General features: G+C 44.8%; 1 protein-coding gene across 6 annotated transcripts in view; it reads right to left on the minus strand.

Moving 5' to 3' along the window:
* The window catches only part of ebf1a (EBF transcription factor 1a), a 55880-nt gene that overhangs the window by 18677 nt on the left and 18843 nt on the right, over positions 1-18360 (minus strand). For all 6 annotated transcript variants that reach the window (XM_051954497.1, XM_022214037.2, XM_022214036.2 and 3 more), the window contains exons 7-10: positions 6560-6641; positions 4969-5110; positions 2441-2571; positions 758-884 (exon numbers count right to left, since the gene is read on the minus strand). In XM_051954497.1, the coding sequence (XP_051810457.1) occupies positions 758-884; positions 2441-2571; positions 4969-5110; positions 6560-6641 (482 nt within the window). The remainder of the gene's footprint in view (positions 1-757; positions 885-2440; positions 2572-4968; positions 5111-6559; positions 6642-18360) is intronic.

The raw sequence follows: 18360 nt of genomic DNA on the forward strand, positions 1-18360 counted from the left end.
CAGAAAATGCATGCTTGGTGATGCGACGCACACGCTCTCTCTCAGTTGTGATTTTGTCAAATGTTGGCAATTCCAGCCGGGGCTTACAGCCTAAGTCTATCAGTGGTTGAGATTACAGACAGATTTATGTGATTCACAATCTCCCAGAGGACCTGTGGCCTCGCATTGGTTAATCACCGCTTCACATTCACTCTCTCTGCCGCTCTTTTCACCGCACAGCTATAACTCTGCACCGATACACTCTGATGTAACACTCGAGCTATTCATGCACACGCTCTCTCCCGCACGGGCCTCTTCCTTTCTGAATCACGCCTTCGACAGGGTTAATTCTAAATAATCCCTCTAATCAAAAAGGTTAAACCTCCTCCTGACCTTCACCTGCTTCATAAAAGAGGGCAAATACTTTTCCTCCTCTGATCAGCAGGCTTATTCGCTGAATTATTGAGTCACGCTATTGGATTTGAAATTGTTTAGCATGCACGTTTTGTCTTCCAGAAACGGTGCGGAGAAATGACAGCTTATGAACTGTTCACCACGTCGCTTTTAGCAGATATAGCAAAAAAGAGAGACTTAATAAAACTTAAAGCCAGCGTGCGAAGAAGTTTTATGTGATTATTATTTTTTTCCACACTACGCTGTATTCATAAGCTGCAGGTTGAATTGAGAAAACGTGGGAGAAAACTGCATTAGAAAAGGCGGCAGTTTGGTAGATTGGATGTGCATTATCCCCTCAGATTGCACCACAAATGAATCGTACCTGTGTAGATGAAGCGTCCAGGTGTGCCTTTGCAGAACTGTTTGGATTTGTAGGACAGTGTGACCTCCACTACTCCGGGGATGTGTCTGGGCGGAGTCTGCACACGGATGGCATGGGGGGTGATCAGCTACGGAGAAGCAGAGGAGGGCAGGTGGATTAATGCAGTGAAACTTCATATCTAAACATGTGCTCAGGAGACTGTTCTCTCCTCGTCTCAGACCTTTCCTTTGCAGCTTTGACTTTCTTTCTTTGTATAATAAGCCTGAAAATGATGCGTTAGCGCTAAAGCCCTCAGGTGGCCTCGTAGCCCAAGGCAATGTCACTGTGAGGCTTAGGATGGTTATCAGTGCTGACATGGACTCTGTAAGAGGGGGTTCAAAAGCAGTTAGCTGTTTATGAATAAAACACACTTTCCTCTGCATACGCCTATTGAAGAGCATAAGTAAATGTATAATACGCTTGTCTCTGCTGCCCCTGTCTCTGTGTCTGTCAGCCGAAGCTGTCTAGCTGCCGTTAGTCACATTAAAGCACCACTGTGTCTTAAACAGGCTCACTTAGTGTGGCTGATGAGCCCACTCGCCACGTACATGCGTGTGTGTGTGCGCACGCTGAAGGGTCTTTGAAGGAAAACGGTAACAAGACAAAACACAGATGAGACCTCACTGAGTGCTCGTTTTCTGCACGCTATAGTCAACTAGCACTCAAAGCTAGCAGTGCTCAAAAGCTATCAATGCTGCTGCCAGCACTCTGTGTACGTGCACGTGTGTGTGTGTGTGTTGTTCTAACTGTCCCTTTCATTGCTCACTTAGCTAGGCTTTCATTCTACCATTGTCTGGCCCCGCTCACCTCTCGGCGAGATAATATAGGAGCTTTTTATAGAATTATTCCTTTACTAAAGAGAAAGCTGTTTAGCTGCACCGCTCACTGACCTTCAATTTCACACATACACTACATTTACATTTTAGTCATGTGGCAGATGCTCCTTTACAAAGGGATTCTTACTGTACGATAGGCACGTATTTTTCAAGAAGGCAGATAGTAACATAATAAAAGACAGGAGGGGAGGTGAGCAGAGATATGACAGAAATAAGAGCTGCCACAGAGAGAAATGAGACTGCAGGCTGCTGTTCGCATTATAAAATATTTCTGATATGCCCTTACAGGAATGCGATGAATTACTGCTTTTAATACTAATTAATCCATTTATTACTTATTTCAATTAGTTGACTACATTCTTAAGCTATTAAAAACCAGAAAATAATGATAAATGAGTTTTGCAAGTTCCAAGAGACTATGCCGCGGTGGCTTTCAGTTTGCTTGTTCTCTCAAATGGATTCAATTACAATTATACATATAAAAAAAAATGGTGATTTTTGTCACTTTTGAGCATTAGCTAACCAGCTAATGGAAGTGTATGCGACGTAATGTAAAAAACAGTCATTCCTAACCTGAGGGGGTCACAAATTAAGCAAATAGAGTTGGGAAAAAAACAGTTTTATTAAGCTGCTCTCCACTCAGAGCCAAACCAAGGCAATAACCTGCAATGAGTGGGTACATGAAGACATTGGTTCAATATAAGGGGACCCCGGGCTAAAAAAAGAGAGGGGTGAACACTAGTTTACAGTAATGTAGGAAGGCCTCTATTTAATATTTACACACAGATACAAATGCATGGGGACTGACCTCACTCCACACTAGCATGGTTCCAAAGATGACCTGCAGGCCGTCAAAGAAGTTATCTCCGATGATGATGACCGTCGCGCCCCCTGTGGTCCAGCCTTCACTGGGGCTGATGGCTTTGATGCTGGGCGTTGCTGGAATAAATAAAAAAAAAATATCACAGACATAATAGATTAGATGCTAACTAACCTAACGACAGCCCACAGAGGTCTTTTCTATTGGCACCAGTCCCCTCTTCGTTCCGTCTCTCCCTTTTACCAGCACACACACGGAGACACACATACATCACCTCTCGCCTCTCTCCCAGGGGTCGGGGGCGAGCGAGGAATACTAATCAGAGTGATTATACGCACCCCGTTATTAAACATCACCCCTGCCCTGTGTGCGAGGGCAGCGGCAGTGCGCTTGTTTTATGACACGTGGCAAAGCGTGCGGGCGTGTAAATGTCAGGTGTGCTCAGTGTCTGATCAAAGGCCATGCGACCGGGGAACAGAGCAGAGCCAACAGGAGCTCTGCCCTCTGAATACATCGGATTCATTAACCAAACACTTAGCTCTTGCTCAGCTGTCTGTTTCATATTTCTATGTCGTAGCTCACCAGGCGCCTTCCTGACCACAGCACGGGCTCATTTCAGCCCCCCGCTTGGTACATTTGTAATGCGTTTTTGTTAAGCTTTCCTCCGAAAAAGCATATTCTTTGCATTTCTCTGGACAAAGTACATGGAACAACAACAATAAACCGCATTTTCAATAACCGGTATTCAGCGTGCTTTTCGACTTCATCTGTCGGTGTTATGGACTTGGAGATTACCGGATGTGATTGAAGAAAAGAACAGCATTGGGAAAATGCATGTTTATACAAGCTAAATCTCCTCTCCTTAACAGATATGCAGCTTGTCAGACATGCTGTAATTCTGTAAAGCGGCATAATCCACTTCAGACTAGGCAGACTTTTTTTCCCTGCAGCCTAGCCTTTGCTCTTTGCCTGACTCCCTGTTCTGTTGATCCTCCCCAACAAGCTGGAATGATATTTAGCCCCCCGATACGCCTGCAGAGATCAGCGTTCACCAAGCAGCAATCTGTGGCTGTAATCATGGCCTAAGATGCCTCCTTTTCACAGCCGCTGATATTATGTGCGCTCAATGTGCATGTGTGGATGTGTGCGTTTATGTGTGTATGTGCGTGTGTGTGTGTGTGTGTGTTTGTGTGGATTAACCAGATGGTGGAACGTGAATCCATGTGATAGGATTATACTTTGGGGTGTTCCTCGATGCCATCTGTTCAACTCTATGCACTGCTCATCTATTACTGCCTGAAATGGGCCTCAAAGTTGTGTATCCTGCACACAAAACTCAACACACACTAGGCGGAGAAGGGGAGGGAGCGAAAACGACAAAAAAATAGAAACTGCTGTCTTTTTTAAAATAATTTTTATCTTCTCTTTTTACCAACACGCACTTTTACCCCTACTGCTTATCGTGCCCGCACGTCTCCATGTCACCCTCTGTTCCGTTCTCTCACTCCTCTTGTTCCTTCTTTTAAGTCTCGTAACCAGGAGAACAGAAAATCAGAGAAGAGGAAATTCCCAAACAAATCTCTCTGACACAGGGAACATCTGTTATTGTACTGTATGCACTCTTCCCTCTGTGTAAGATCCAAGTTTCACTGACGTCTCCAATATGTCTCGTCTTTGTGAACTTTTCTAATCATCTGTGAGACCAGTCGTGGGGACAAGTGGTCCACCTTCCCTCTGGAGAATAGTCATTAGAAAGATTTAACCGTAACATTCAATCTTAATGCAATCTAGTATAGACCATCATGTAAATCCCTTCTTAGTTTTTTTGTCATTATCATCCCTGAGGTTGACTTTCCTCAAAGAAAAAAAATATGTTTCTCTTATTCAATGTCTGGGAAATCGAAATGAGAAAATAACTGGATTAGGGAGTTGGGAATCAGTGCAGGCTCCTAAATCATGTGCACATGTCATTATGAAGTATTAAAGGTTTGGGTTTGACTGTGCATGCAGGGGTGTGTATGTGTGTGCATGGGGTTTTTACGGTGTGCATGGGTGTGTTTGAAAACCTGAGGGATGGGGAGTGATGGAGGGCTGGAGGATAAAAGCAGGTCTCCGAGGAAATAAAGCCAGTGTTGGCTTTAAGCAGAACAGACCTCATAAGACACATAGTGCTTATGCGAGGCAGAGTAGAAGGCCCAGAGGCAGAGACCTGAGGGGAGCAAGCCACAAGGGAGAGACAAGAGACTCACTAGCTACCACTCACTCCTCTCTTAGCTCGAGTTAGAAACCCTACAAGAGAGGAAAGTGAGAATCCGGGGAGGAAACAGGAGAGAGATAAGAAAGAAAGCAGGTTTGAGGGGAATAGACAGAAGAGAGGTTGAGAGTGGAGCCAGACATTGGTGGGGGTGGGGGATAAGAAGGAGGGAGGGAGGGGAGTCAAAGAGAGAGAAAGAAAGTGAAGAAGACAAAGAAAGCTAGGAGCGAGAGCCCGGCTGTTTTGTTCTTGCTTTTAATACCGTGTTCCAGGTAGGATGGTGTTCCTTCCGAGGGGTCCAGTCTTCGAGCTCGGCGGCCGTGTTTGGAGTTGTTGTGCACAAACATGTTGTCGGAGACGGCCAGGACGTGACCCTCCACGCTCACCGTGGTCGACACAACCACCTGAGAAAAGGAAAACCAAGAGATATTGAGAGACTAGTGATGAAAATAGTGCTGCTTTCTGTGTGCAATAGTTTCTATCTTGTTCTGCTTCCTAAGAACAAGTTAAGAACAGGGCATGACTCCTACTATTCTATTTTCTATTTGCCCAAAGCTTCATATATTTTAATGGAAATAAATATAATGTAATGTAGAATTAATACACTTTACCTCTCTATAAGAGGCAAGGATAGGTTTAGCATTAGTTTTCCTGTATGAGCAGGAAGTTTTGCAGTCTTTTGCTTATTTGGAGGGGGGACTTTATTTGCTTTGCTTTTATTTTACTATATATTTCTACATTAGGTTACTTTAAATCTAGAATAAGTGATTCTTTTGGCCTCTTAAACTTAAATAGCTGAAAACACATACACCTTGAAAGCTCATTGTGCTAACACATCAGTAAACAGTTGCTATTTGGCCCCTCAGACATCCAAAAGTCATGCATCACTCTCCTTTCAGCTATGCTTTGGTTTCCACCACCTCCTGACAGAAATGCCAGGATCTATAACTACTAAATGCTGCATTATGTTCACCAGCTAGACACCAACTGTGCAATTGTGTTGCTTTTTGGTGGCAGGCAGACAAGCGTACAGTTGGATTTGAGTTTTTTTCCCCCCTGAAAACTGTTAAGAGAGCAGTGAGAATCCTCCAAAACAGTAAAAGTGTCAAAAACAATGAGCTAAGAGATGCTAAAATTATATGATAATATGAAAAATGCAGACTTGGGGACTAATTTGCCATGGGATCATCACTACAAGTGTTCTCCTATCACATTTTACACAGTTATTGATCCCTTGTTATAAAAAATATAGATTACAGCCATGTTTAATACAAGCCGTAAAGTGAATATATATTGTCTGTAGATTCTCAGTCATCCACGTCATTGTAATCCTAAGTTCTGAAAAAGCCCCTTGAGTGATAGTTAAATGTTTATAAGAACCAAAAAGTGAAGTTCAGTTGATTTGTACTGTAGCTCTTTTGACTAAATAATCAATACCTAAACCTGATGATTAAAAAAGAAGTTTGTCAAACCATATGTGCAGTAAGGAAGCATACATATGTCATTTATGCAAGAGCTCTAGTGTTTATCGACAACTGCATTGCAGGTTTATGAATTAATGCTTTTTGTTGTGATTATAGACTTCAGGAATATTTGGTCATACAGTGATTTTTAGAACAACTTCATTTACGCTTTTGCTACGTTGGAACATACTATGCTCGTTTGCTTCTGGACTTCTCCCTAGAGAGACATCCTGCGAGTGCTTTGTTTTATTCTACGAGGGGAGTGAGGTTATGCTGTGGCTGTGTCTGGTGCCTCGCAATAAAACACTGAAGGAGTAAATGTGGTTCTCCACCACTATACAACACAACTCAGAGTTACATATTGTATGCTATTAGATGGCTGTGCGTCACCTGAAAACGCCTCATGTCTCGAGGGTTCCCTGCATTCTTTAAGCAGTTCTGGTTGCACTTCAGGAAGAACTTGAGGAAGAACCTGTGTGCGATAAGAAAAGAGACAGATGAGCTACTGGAAGTGCACCTGAGAGTCACTGAAAGACCAGCGTAGTTCAATAAAACACAAAACAGACATAAAACAGCAGTGGCAGACAAGGCTCATAGACTATCCCAGCCTCATCCATCAGATGTTTACGACAAAGGAAGTTTTCTATGTAAAAACAGCTCCAGGATATTAAGTAAGATGCTACCTTGTATATCCATCTCCGAGCTGCTGTCACAGCTCGCCATAAACTCGCCGGGGCAGACGGAGGCCCCCCCAAGCTGTACAGCCGTGTGACGGAGGTTGTGCTGTAGCTACTCTGCAGCATAGTGTTGCCATTCCTGCCTCTCTCAATCTCAGTGTGAGAGACCACATCAACAGCACCTGCCATGCATTATTAATAGGCTGAGATGGCAAGTATGGCTACCCACATCAATACTTAATGAGGGAGGGAGGCAGGAGGGAGGGTCGGAGGAGTAAAGGGGAGAGTCGGGGGGGTGGGCTGGAGAACAGAAAGGGGACGGCTGACAATTTATTCCCTAGCCCCACCCCAAAGGCTTGAAGCCTGACAACTTCTTCTTTAACTGAAACTACACTAATGTACATCCCTTCACTCTCCTTTCTGCATTGTCTGTGTCTGTGGAAAAAAAAAAAGAAGAGGAAAAAAAATCAAATGAACCACGAAAATAAACAGCGCCGTGTACAAATAAACAGGAACCCTCAAAAGGGGGAAAATAAAACTACAACATTTCCCACCCCCTCACCCTCCTCCTCCCTTTGAGGTAGCTCAAAGAAGTGCTGACAGCTGAAACTGCTTACAATACAGATCTCCACCAGCCAGAGAGAGAATCACTCCTTTGCTCAGCTTTTCTTTCATATGTCTTATTTTCTCCCCTCTGTTCATTTGTTATGGCTAGGATTCTGCACTGGGCAGCGCGTTTGGAGCCAACCGCCTTAGATATAATCATGCACGAGCAAACGCACACACGCAGACATGTCAAGAGAAACACAGTAAGCAGCAGCGTGCCTTGGACAATTGCTTCATCGAGAAGAAGAAGAAGAAAAAAGGAAAAAACAAGAGAGAGCAAAGAAGATAAATGGACAGACCAGAGTTCTGTCTCATTTCAAGGGCCGGCCTACTGCTGTGTGCATTACAAGCATCTGATGTAACACAAGAACTCGTGAATTTATCCCTGACAACTTTTAAATGCATGACAGCTGGTTAGTGGTAGATGCTCCTCTTCAAGTGAAGAAGAAAAGCCTCTTATGAAGTGAATAACAAACTGTCTTTCTCTGATGCTGTTTTGTTTTTTTTTCTTCCTTTGGCTTTGTTTGTGTTCTGATTTACGATCTCGCTGGCGCAAGAGGCCAACTCTGAATGAGAAGGGGGGCTAAAGGGAGAAAAAAATAAATAAAAAAGAGAGATAGGAGAGCAGAAAGTGAGAGGAGAAACTGATAGAAAGACAGACAGAAGGACGAGGTAGACAGTATGTGAAATCTGAAAGGAGAGACAGACCACCCTCCTGTATATTTTAGAAGCTGTAGGCCAATATCTCAATAATTCATGAAGTAGAGAGATGGAGTTTTTTTTTTTTTTTTTTTTTTTTTTACAGTGGCTGTTAGACCCCACAGACTGAGGGTCTCCCAACTTTCTTATCTCTTCGAGGTCAGGGTGCAGCCTCATAGACAGCTGTGGACTACATCCACTTGTCCAACATACTCCACCTTCCCCACTGCACCTCCTGTTTAATTCATCGATTCCACTCTTTCCCCAACTGTCTCTCTCCTCCTCCTCTGAGGTGTTTATGATGGATGGATGATGGATAAGTGGAAGGAGGAGAGTTAGGGTCACCAAAGTCAGAGGTGACCAAATCAGGAGGTTAAATATTAGAGTTTGGAGGGGGAGAGAGCAGGGGGAGGTTTTGGTGGTAGGAAAGGAAATAAAAAAAAAGTAAGACTGCTGGAATACCGAGCGCCAAAGAGAAAGTCAGCATGCCTCATTCGCTGCGCTACTTGTCAGCACGTCCCCTCGATCTCCTGCATGTGGGCATCATCTGATTCATTATTTACATGACTCAAGGTGTCTGGAGTCAGCCGCATGGAAACATTACAAAACTGCAGCCAGTTGATGCCTCTGTGCTCCATCTCATCTCCACTGGGAGCCGAGGGACTGGAATCACCACTGCACACATTTACATGGATCAACAGAGTGTGGGTGTGCGCTGGGGGAAGGGGGGGGGGGGTGGCTGATATGCAACAGCAAAGAGATTACCATAAGGATTTATGGATAATCTGATTGACAGCTGACCGGTAAATATGGACAGATAGCTGACGATACCCTGTAATTCTCTCAAGTGCTCTCTTAAGCTCCCTATTATCGTGTTTTTACACTTTTTGATCAATGAAAAACAAATTTATTGTTGGTCTGTCCTGTAATGCCCCTCTGGCAACTGCAAAAGTACCCCCTTGGGGGTATAAAAACCCCTAGTTGGGAATTATGGCTTTACAAAAAGGCACAATACTCTCATTAACATCATCAGTGTAAAACAGTGAATGAAATCAGGCATTTTTCTTTGTTTCCACAATAAGAATTCATCAGTTTGTGCCTCCAAGGTCATGTTTTTGGTATTTATATTCTATAGTCACACATAAATTAGTCATTATTCTTTGGTTTAAGGTTAATTCTATTATTTTAAAGACCCAAAACTCTTAATTTAGATTTTTTTGCAGTGTTACAATGTGGGAAATAATAAATAAAACTATAAGATAGAGATTAAAAAAAATGTATTTATCACAGTTTGAGAACAAAATGTTGAATTTTTAAAAAAAAATGTTTCGTGCTATGGGGGCATTTTGACTCCTTACTTCAGTATTTATCCAGTCTTTATATTCTGGCCCTGCATATGATGTTTCAAAATCAAACAGCATCTCCTCTGTAGACAGTTGGTTTATAGATGCTATTGTCTCCTACACAGACTCATGTTTGGATTATTGCTCTCCTCTACCTTGTTTGTATTAGAAGCTCTTGCTGGTTTCGAGCTGTTCCACTGTGAAGACTCCACATGCTACAAATATTACCAGTGCAAATTGCTGCACCGGCTGGATTAAATGAAATAAAACCATTTTGCTCTCACGTAATTACCCCCAAATTCAGAAATGGCTGTGGAAGTGAATTTGTGTAAATAACTGCTTGGCCTCTTGAAGCCTCGTGGCATAAATTTGTAAAAGCGAATACGAACGAATAAATGCAGCCGGTCGCTGTAGTAATTTAATGACCTCACACTTTCATCATATCATAACGGGCATTATTTGTCACTTTGGAGCAATTAAACACAAAATCACCCTCTGCCCATAAAAAACAAAACAAGGAAAGCAATCATAACACAACTTTTAAGTAATCCCTGTAGCATCTAAATATTATTACAGTGGTGATAAAGATTGTCTAAGCGATTAGCTAACAGCAAGGGAGCCTCCGAGGGACAATTCTGTAAGATTTTCTAATAATTTTCCAACATTACCCACAAATGAGGTAAAGAGTTGTTTTCCTTGTCAAATTTCACATAGATAACTTTAGAGCTGTGGTTTTATCTTCCTCGATACTTCTAGTTTATTCTTCTTTTCAGCCTTTTGTTCAAAATTGTGCTGTACATCTTTGCGCCTCATTTCTTCATTCCTTGCCCCTCCTCTCACTTGTTTTGTTCTGATGCCGATGCGCTGTAAAAATGGCTGCGGGTGATGCCATAACTCAGCCCTCTTCGCTCCTTCCATCCATTTCTGCTGTACAGATCATCTCCAGAAGAAAAGCACTGTGTCTGGCTCCTAATATGCTTCATGAGGTGTGTAATTCACTGTGCTCCGGAGGGGAGCCATTTGTCTCGGGGGTTAACTAAGTGACACAACAGCACTTCCCCATGCCTGTTACCACCGTGGGACATGTTGAACTAATCTCGGCAGGTAGAAGGATGGAGGATCCCACACTACAGCAATTAAGCATTAAGATTTGTTCAGGAAATCGATCCTAATGAAGTCAGAGGAGAGCTCAAATTAAGTGTAAATATTTGTAAGCAAATATAACATTACAGCGCGCACAAAACAAAAAAACGCAGTAACAAATAGGCGGGTGAACTAAAAGTGAAGTCCGACGCTCTCACAGAATCAGACATCTCCCTCACCTCCTGTTTTGTGTATTTTCTTTTCCTTCCTGTGTTTCATTTCTCATTTTCGCTCTCTTTTTCTCTGCAACTCTTTCTTTCGTTCTTTCCGCCATGCATCACTGACACTTCAACCAAGAGCCTGACTGGCTTGTTTTCGTGGTGACCTGTCTCCCTGCCTGCAGTATACGTTTAAGCATGGAAGCACACACATGCACGCACGCACACATACACACACTAATTTAGGGAGATTTATGAGGGGGCCTTGCACCAGGAGCCATGCAGGCTGACCCCAGGGGTGTAGGGGGGCACTGGGTGGGGGAGGGGGCCCCGTCTCCACAGGGGGGGACATTAATAATCCAGAACCAGGTCTGTCTCTGGGCCTGGCCCTCGGCCTCGGACACAGACCGAAGCAGGCAGCGGTGGCCCAGTTTAGGTAAGACTGGAAGAGAAACATCCAGTTCAACAGGCCGCACTATCAGATAGGTAGACACATAGATTCAGATAGAGATACGACTTGATCGAATACAGAAAATATCACAAATCAAAATATGTAAAAACACACACAAACATCGGGGTACATGGATGTAGAGAGGCCATCTCACAGACTCAGACACTTCACTCCATTCCTTTGGAGTGCTACTACTCAAAGTAGTGGTGAGCACCTTTATACTGCCCTCATGTCTATCTTAAGTGTCATGATTTATTCAAATAGAACATCTCACTGCGCTGAAAAATTCATTTCCAGCTCACTCCGTGCATCGTCCCATCCACCTCTTTATCTGCTTGATGTGTGTGCATGTCATGTCAGCTGAATTTGCCCCATCGTTAAATATTTCTCAGAACAAATGGACCCTGGAGGAGGGAGACAGTGGGTCAGCGGGGGGATCTTCGCCGTGACTTCGCCGCTCGGGGAGAAACACCACTTGGGAGAGATCGCTCCTCGTTTCCCCCCTGAAGCCGGAGCTCCAGTCCCAGCTTGGGGACAGAAGTCCCAGAGACACTTAACCAATTGTGTTTCATCCATTTCATCCGAAAAGGATCATTCAAAATTCAACTGAGAAATAGTGCAGGAAGCATTGGGGGAAAAAAAAGAAGACAGGGAATGAGATCTCTCCTGCTTGGGAACAGCGACAGAGAAGGGAGCGCTGGATTCAACAACTTGTAGCCTGATAATATCGCTACCTGTGGGCTAACTTTACACCAGAGCACCAGAGGGAGGAAATGCAACCAAATATATGTCTGTGCATGTGTGTGCGTACGTGTGTTTGTGTATCAAAGCCATGATGAATAAGAGGCTGTCTGGGTGATGGACAATCTTGGCAGGCGGTGCTGATTGAAACACTTCCTCTGTCGGGCCTGGCCCATTAATCTGAGCGAGACAGAGACAAAGAGAGAGAGCGAGAGAGGCTCCAGGCCCCCAGACCACGGGAGTAATGACGGGTCCTGGTCCCTCTCACCTCAGCGCTGTCCTGCAACGCTGGGACGCTGTGCTACCCTGTCCGGCCCAAACCCTGCCCTCGTGGGACTGACCAGTGAATAATGGCCCTGTCATCAGCCTGGGTAGACACCGCCGCACAGCCGAAGGGTGTGTGTGACCGGGTGCTTATGTTCGCCCGCGTACCTCCCCGCGCAGTCATTTACCCTAACTGTTCTCCTCTCTGCCTTAGTTGAGGACTGATGTATTCATATTGAATAGTGTTGATTTAAGCACATGTTAAACTTAATGCATAATGCATCGACTATATATAGCTTGATAAAGAGCATTGTGTCAACCCAGGACCAGCCCCATACATTGTGGGGATGAATGTTCCGCTTGCAAAAGTTCTTTCTTTTTGTTCCATTTAAGCACCGTATTAAATCATAACTATGACTGTGACTGTGCACAGGCTCAAGGTTATGTTTCTAAATGCAGCAGGATCAGAAATCAGAAACTTAATTAGTGTGCCATGTTTGTTCTCGGGTGAAAAGTTGTTCCCTCCAATGGGTCTTGAGGGAGGAATATGGAAGCAGAGAGTGGGAGAGACTGAGAAAATGCGAGACAGAGAGAGTGTGTGTGTGACGGAGGAAAGACAGAGGGAGACTGATGCTGAACAGAGATGTATGGCTTCCTACAGCACATGTGTGTGTGTGTGTGTGTGCGTGCGTATACATGTGCACGTGCGTGTTTTGGCCTTGCGTCCCTCTGTGTTTATCAAACATATTACAGCTCCTTCTAGATTCCTCACCTGCACACCCCCAGCCTGCTACATATGGCCCACCAATCACAAAATAAGGAATCATGCATACATTAGCATAGCTAATGGCCTACCCTCTCCATTTAATATGCAAATTTCCTGAAACATTACTGAATGCCGTCTGTTCTAAATGAATAAATTTGAATCGCAATTAGAATAATCCTTTATAATTAATGAAAACTGTCAATTTTGGTTCATAAGTAATTTGATTAAAGTGGTGATGGGACACTTATGAAGTTCACTGGGCTGCGAGGAGTGCGGGAGACACATTCACACACACAGGCATGCAGACACACACGCGCCATAAGATGACCAACAGCAGGGCTGCATTATTGATGAAGATGATTAATAAACTTATGAAAGTGGTTGTCACACAAAGGAGGCGTTTTTTTTGTTGTTGTTTTAATAATAATAAAAAAACTCCAACACAACTTCTTTCCTTTACCACCATGGAGCAACAACAGATCAATCACGCCTTTCTGCTGCCTGACAGAGAGGGAAAAGTGAGGGAGTGATTGAAGAGGTTTCCCGGCCTCATGGTGCTGTGTCAGTGGCCTGTCTGTCCGGTGGGAGACACTGATGGACTGTCGAAGAGGGGAGAGAGCGGCACACACACATGCCAAGTCATTACGGGAGGGGGTCTGAAATGCCTCCCTGTTGTTTCTCACAGGAGGATGGGGTTGTTTTACTTTTCTGTTTGGGCTTTATCAGTATGTAATGCCATGATACAGGGAGCACACAGTTGAAGAAAAGGGCGGCGTGGTGTCTAACTCCTCATCAACACCCCCGTCTTTGGCTTTGACTCACTCATGCTGCGCTACTGAAGCATATAATGGTGTCACTTAAATTAGGGTCACTCAACTGTGGGAAATTGTCGCAATGTGCGCTGCATGTTTATCTCTTTCATTTGCAAGGTATGTATACGGCGTGTGCGCTCGTGTTTGCGCGGCAACCCCAAACACGAGTGTGCGTACGTGAGTGTGTTTGCATGGCTTCAGCCCAATAATAATGGTCCAGATAGTGTAGAGCCTCGCAGACTAATTAGCCAAATCACTGAGAAAATAGCAGCCTGCTAATTAATGGGTATTATGGCATTTCAGAAGTCACTGCTCTAATTGGGAGGGAACTGAGCCTCGGATTTCCATACTGCAGTAATACCGACTTTATCCATCCATCTATCTGTCCGTCTGTCTACCTACTTGGCATGCTTGCTTTTAAACACAATCCTCCCCATGCATACAGGCAGCATAATTATCCTGCACGAGCTCACATTTACAAATGCGGACGCAAGAATGTACACCATGTTTACACACGCTGCCAAGTTTTTCCACATAAACAGCGCCAGCATCAGTCCTGCTGTAACCTGAAGGAGCCGAGGACCGCCACACAACCACATTTCTGACCCCTTACCTTTTATATTTATACTGATTAAATAGCTTTATATTGCTTTGAGAGGAAAAAGGGCCTAATGCAAGTGAATTGGTGAGTAATATAATCCATCTGAATAATTCTCTTTTTGTGTGTCTCCCCAACGGCCCCTCTGATACACATGCATATCCCCTATAGGTTCCTCTTAACCCTATCAGACGGTGAGACAATCAAAATAGATTTGCATTCAAATGCCTCATGCTCGCTATCAAATATCAAATCAAGCTTGAGTCGCCGAGACAGACAGACAGTCACCTCCTCCCTGCTGCCTCCATCTCCCCTCCAGCACCTCCTCCTCCTTTCTCCTCTCAGGGTCCCAGGGACTCCCATTCTCCCCCGGACGAGCTCTATCGAAGAGTGACAAGCTGTGGCTCGGGCTTGATTGACAGCCTGTTGATGCTTTTTTTCTTTCCTCCACCACACACCCCTCTTCTTATACACACACATACACTTTCTCTGCCTCCATTCGCCTCCATCACCTCCCCCTGCTGGTGCACTGGTCTGGGTGTCTGTGATAGCCCCTGGGCTAGTGCCCCGCAGGCTGCACACCACTATACATACAAATCACAGCGTGTCAGCCTTGTGAATGGGCCCATTTTGACTTTGTCCTTGTAAAGTCAGGCCCCCCTTGAAGCGGGCTGTATCTGTATCCTGCCTCTTTCTTTACTTTCCCTCTCGTTCTTACATGCACGCAGTCAGATGCATGATCAAACTCGCACAAAGGGACAAGTGGCAGCGGCGTGCGCGCACGGAAACACAAGCGCGCACGGAAACGCACAGGAAAAAATGCCAGATTTAAATGTGGTGCTAATGGGCAGCACCTCACAGGAGCAGGGTATAAATACATCAACAACAACACAACCCCATAGACAGTCCACACACACCATGACAGCCAAGACCCGGGGCCTAATCTCACACACTCAGCTAGTACACCTGGTTAATGTTAAGAGGGCAGTTATAGTCAATTACATTCCCATATAATGCATAAACCTCCACCCTGCCAGTGCAGGGAGAGTAATTGAAAACAGGCGCAGAGCAGGCCGGGGCCCAGGCAAGAAGTCAACTTCCCACCCCTGACTTTGCCGTGCGCTATATGTGCTGTCTTCCCATGCCATATCCCAGAGTCCTGCGGGCAAATGTAAAGAGGGGAAGAGGAGGAAGGGGGTGCGGGGTTTGCCATTTGGATATGAGCGTGGTGAAAGAGCAAGAGGATATGGAGTCATATGAGGTAGTGGAGAGGAGGACAAAAGGAGTGGGAGGACGGTGAGGGCTTTGTCTCCCAGGTGAGGTCCAGGGGAGGAGAAGCTTGGGTCATGGTGAGAGGCCGGTGGGCGATGGTGATGCTCCATGTGTGGGTGAGGTAGAGGGGCGAGCCATCGGGGGGCGGAGGCGGGGAAGAGCGAGGGAGGGAGAGCGGTTGTAAGTAGGAGCTTGAGACTGACAGGTGACATTACCCTGCGTCATGGCTGGAGGGACAGAGGGACAGAGGGCGCGATGGTTATCCAAGCAGAGAAATGTCACTGTCCAGACACTGCTGTGACACGCACACACACACACACGCACAAAAACACGAACTGCACACACACACACACGTACACACAAAGATCCAGGACAAAGGAGTCTGGAGTCTTTGAGAGTGAAAAAGGCTGGCTACAGTGGGCAGAGATGAAGAGATTACACCCTCTCCATTTAAAAAAGGAGGAGATTAGGAAAAAAAAACAGACAAAGCAGAAGAAAAGGCTAAGAGTCACGGACTATACTATTACGAGTCAACAACCTTGCATTTATTCATATTGTCTGCTTCCTAACATTAACTCCCTTTTGTGAAGTTGGTTCTTTCTGTGCATTTGTCCCTTTTCAATCTGCTCTCTGCCGTTTTCATTAAAGCCTAACCTAATTTTTGGCAAAGCTTATAAAATGTCCATATTGCTGCTCATTCGACCCCATTGATTTAGTGTTTGGTTAAATATTCACGACTGTGGATGCAATTAACATGCTGTTAATGAATAATTGATCGCATCTTAAGCGGCCATAAAACTCATGCATATTAATTATTGAAACAGGAAATATGAAAAAAACAGCCTTCCTTGTTTTGCCTCAATCAACCTTCTTTCATTTTATTCTTATTTATTTATATATATTTTTTTGAAGGCAGGAAGGCATGTTGAGAGTATTTGTGGTGGAAAAGTGCAGCTTAGGAATGTGTGTGTGAGTGTGTGTGTGTGTGTAAACTGAAAATGCTATGAAAACTATGCAAATGCCTCCCATAAACAGCGCTTTAACAGCTCTTATATGCATTTAAGGTGCCTTTGAGTACATCCATTTCGCTCATACATACATCTCGTGTGTGTGTGTGTGTGTGTGTGTGTGTGTGTGTGTGTGTGTGTGTGTGTGTGTGTGTGTGTGTGTGCGTGTGCGTGCATGTGTGCGTGTAGCTCAGGAGTGATGTGAAGTAACAGTGCGGGCAGGCGTTGTGTTGACAGCCTCCCTGTGACAGAGGTAGTAGCTGCCTGTTATGAGAGGCAAGTGTTTACCACGAGCGAACAGAACAAAAAACAAACGTAGCGAACATGGGAGGCTTGTCAGCGAGAGACTGGAGATCAGTCAGCCAACAATGAGCTTTCCTCTCCCACTGTGTCTCTACCAGTTTATGGTTATAGGCTGATGTCGCCCCTGGCACCTCCCTGGATCCCGGTGGGTGGAGAACAACTGTGTAATAGAGGGAGATGGAGGCGGGAATCAGTTTGAATGTGCCTCGTATTAATGCTGCGGTACACCTGTGGTCAGGTAAATACTCCTTTTCCCTGTGTATATGTATGAGAGCAAAGCTGCATGTTTGTGTGTGTGTTTACACACAGTTTGGGGGGGGTTAAATTCATTACCCGTACATCCTGCACTCCTAAACCACTCTAAAATGCCTTGACATGAAAAATACATCCCAGGAGCAGCCGCACACTCCAGGAAAACACCAATTTACATCGTTGCTTGTTATTTATTTAGCACAAAAAAAGCTGTGGAGGTGTACTACGTGTGTGCATAGGTGTGTGTGTGTGTGTGTGTGTTACCCCCCTCTATCTCCCTCTGTAGCACCTAACTAACTACTCGGCAATGTTTGGTGCCTCGGAGCTAAAAGTGACAAGCCGTCAATTGTGTTCCAATATTAACCCCCTCTCAATGTCTGCGTGCCCGTCTTCTTCTCTGTGATGTTGCCTTGATCAAAGAAGCAGCACTTTGGTAAAAATAACCAGGGAGAGTGAGATGGAGGACACCATGCTGCTTACAGACTGATGAACGACGGCCAGTCTTTCAGCAAAACAATGTCCCCCTTTTTCTCCACTCTTTGTCTCTCCTTTCTTTCTCATTATCTTTCTCAGTCTTGGGAAGGCAACACAAGGCATTGGCTGAGCGTGTTTTGGGCTCTTCTTTACACTGCCAGGCCATGACTAGCAGATCATGGTGTCCAATTTTATGGGTTATGTGATCAACCCTTTTATATGGCGAGGAAGACCGCGCTCAGCAACATTTCCCCCCCCACACACATTTTGTTCTTACTATTCTGAAGAGAGATTGAAAGAGGGGCTGGGCGGGGGATAAAAGAGAGAAGCAGACCACCAGAGAGACAGAATATGATAGAAGGATGCCCCGTGTCTGTGTTTCATCTTATCTTAGCAGGTTCACCTAGCGGTGAGATTCCTCAAACGCACCTTCAGTCATCGGTAAAGGGGGGAAGCTGTAGGGAAAGGGACGGAGAGAAAGGAGAGAACGCAAGCACACATACATGAAGAGAGAGAGAGGGAGAAATGGGAGGTGGATCTCTCCGTGGCTAATTCTCTGGGTGTGGGAAAGCAGAGCACCTAACACAGGTTGGCCTGGTTTCAGTAATGAGTTTGATTCTTCTCT

Source organism: Acanthochromis polyacanthus, chromosome 10 (genome assembly GCF_021347895.1).
Source record: "Acanthochromis polyacanthus isolate Apoly-LR-REF ecotype Palm Island chromosome 10, KAUST_Apoly_ChrSc, whole genome shotgun sequence".
NCBI classification, from domain to species: domain Eukaryota; kingdom Metazoa; phylum Chordata; class Actinopteri; family Pomacentridae; genus Acanthochromis; species Acanthochromis polyacanthus.